The 1936-nt window shown below is 40.8% G+C and overlaps 1 protein-coding gene across 1 annotated transcript in view; it reads right to left on the bottom strand.

Moving 5' to 3' along the window:
- Positions 1 to 594: 594 nt before the first annotated feature.
- Positions 595 to 1936, bottom strand: part of ndufa10 (NADH:ubiquinone oxidoreductase subunit A10) — an 11274-nt gene continuing 9932 nt past the window's right edge. The window contains exon 10 of the mRNA XM_078262538.1: positions 595 to 822. Within this exon, the coding sequence (XP_078118664.1) occupies positions 754 to 822 (69 nt within the window). The 3' untranslated portion in view covers positions 595 to 753. The remainder of the gene's footprint in view (positions 823 to 1936) is intronic.

Here is a 1936-nt window from a genome sequence, read left to right on the forward strand (position 1 = left end):
GTTTTCTGTTGCACGACTAAAACAACTTTTGAACGAGCTCCACAAAAACAAGTTCATAGAGGCTTCCCGCCACCCAAAACAATTGTGATTGGTTTACAGAAATGCCAATAAACCAGAGCACGTTTGTCTCCCATCCTGGAATGCTGTGTGGACTAGCCAGACCCTCCTCCGTAGCGCTGTGGAGGAAGATCTGGCAATGCAAGACTAGCGCATTTGTTAAAAAAAAATATAAACGTATAATCAAAGATTTTTTATTTTGCACTTTATTGGATTAGTTCTATGTATGTAGTATTTTTGGTTCCAAACCTTTGGCATAACCAGACACAAGATACTTTTTTTTTTTTTCCAAATACAGCAGCGTTGGAAATATGGAAACAAACTACCTGAGCTTTGTGTTTTAACACAGCAGGAATCTGACTTTCCACTGCGGTTTATTTTATTTTATTTTATAGTAACTGACAGTTAAAACTGTCTCCCAGTTGTTTTTTTAAATTTGAAAGAGTGACCCACCCTTGTTTCATGATCATCTGTAAGAAACTAGAATTTCTATCTTTCCATGAGCTCTGGCATACAGTCAGAACGAAAGAGAAGACATTTTGTAGATTCAAAATTTATTATTTTAATACATAGACATTATTTAGGATGTACTACAGGAGACAACTGGATCAACAATGGAGGCGTGGTCCAGAGTTCACTCAGGGAGCTGATCAGCCAATGACGATGGTTGAATTAGTGACAGGCCTGTGGACTCATTCACTTCAGCCAGATGTATTTGTCTCCGACATCTGCATTATAACCGGGTGCATACTTCTTCCCAGGGAGCTACAAGAACAAAACAAATTGATGAACTAAAAAGGAACAACACGTGAACATTCAAAACCGCAGAATCGCACACAAAACAGCTTAGGCTTGTTGAAAAATGGATGCAGAAGTATAATTTTGTATTTCAAATGAACTTGTTCTAATTGAAATAGCTAAACACATCTAATCAAGATAACTGGGTTGCCTGCAGCAGACTGATCTCATGAAGTGGTGTATGTATGACATGCCAATTCGTATGCCATTTTGGCGCGTTATCAAGACGCATACTCGCTTTTCAGCACGTTTATCAACGCCGTTTGGCCTCCATTGACATTACTTTGCGATTGCGTGTGAATTTACGCCGTAGCGAGTAGTATGAAAGGGCAAAAATCCGCGTAGGGAGGTTGGTCGGGGTGGGTCAAACACAGGACTTTCACTCAGGAGACCGGGGATCGTGTCCCGCGTGTCCCGTTTCCTAAACTCAACCGTCGCATTCTTCTTTTACTAAACCCAACCCGTTCTTCTTTTCCTAAACCCATCCCGTGTGTCACGTTTCCTAAACCCGACCGTAGCTTTCTTCTTTTCCTAAACCCAACCCGTCCGCTGTATACAGTGCTCAAAATGCGTGCACATAACACGCCACTTGGCTTAAGAAAGTGGGCGTGTATGTTTACGCGAAGTCATGATGTCATGTTACCTGCAGCGTTAAATTTGCAGGTAGGTTGTTTATTCGATCAGCAGAAAATGTATCGATTTTGATAATTGATTAATCAGTTAAATCGTGCAACAGAAAACTAAAATCAACCATTTACTTGTTACAATCTGAAATGGAATACCTTCAGTTATTTTTTTTGGGCTGTAAATAATATTATCATAAATTTAATGGAAGCTGTAATACATCAGTGTTGCAAATGTCCTTCCCTGACTTTACTTTTGTCAACTCAAGTGTGCCGAGGGAGATTACGCCGCCACGTGTCACAGTTCTCAGTCTCTCCACTGAGATCCAGGCTCAGAACTAAATGTCAGGTCACAGCCTCCTGTTGAATTACGCAGCCTGTTTTCTTTTGCAGCAAGGGGAGACAAAAAAAGTCTCCCGTCAATAAACAGAAAAGGTCGGAGCCAAATGTTTCCCTGC

The sequence above is a fragment of the Sander vitreus genome, chromosome 11 (assembly GCF_031162955.1).
Source record: "Sander vitreus isolate 19-12246 chromosome 11, sanVit1, whole genome shotgun sequence".
NCBI classification, from domain to species: Eukaryota; Metazoa; Chordata; class Actinopteri; order Perciformes; family Percidae; genus Sander; species Sander vitreus.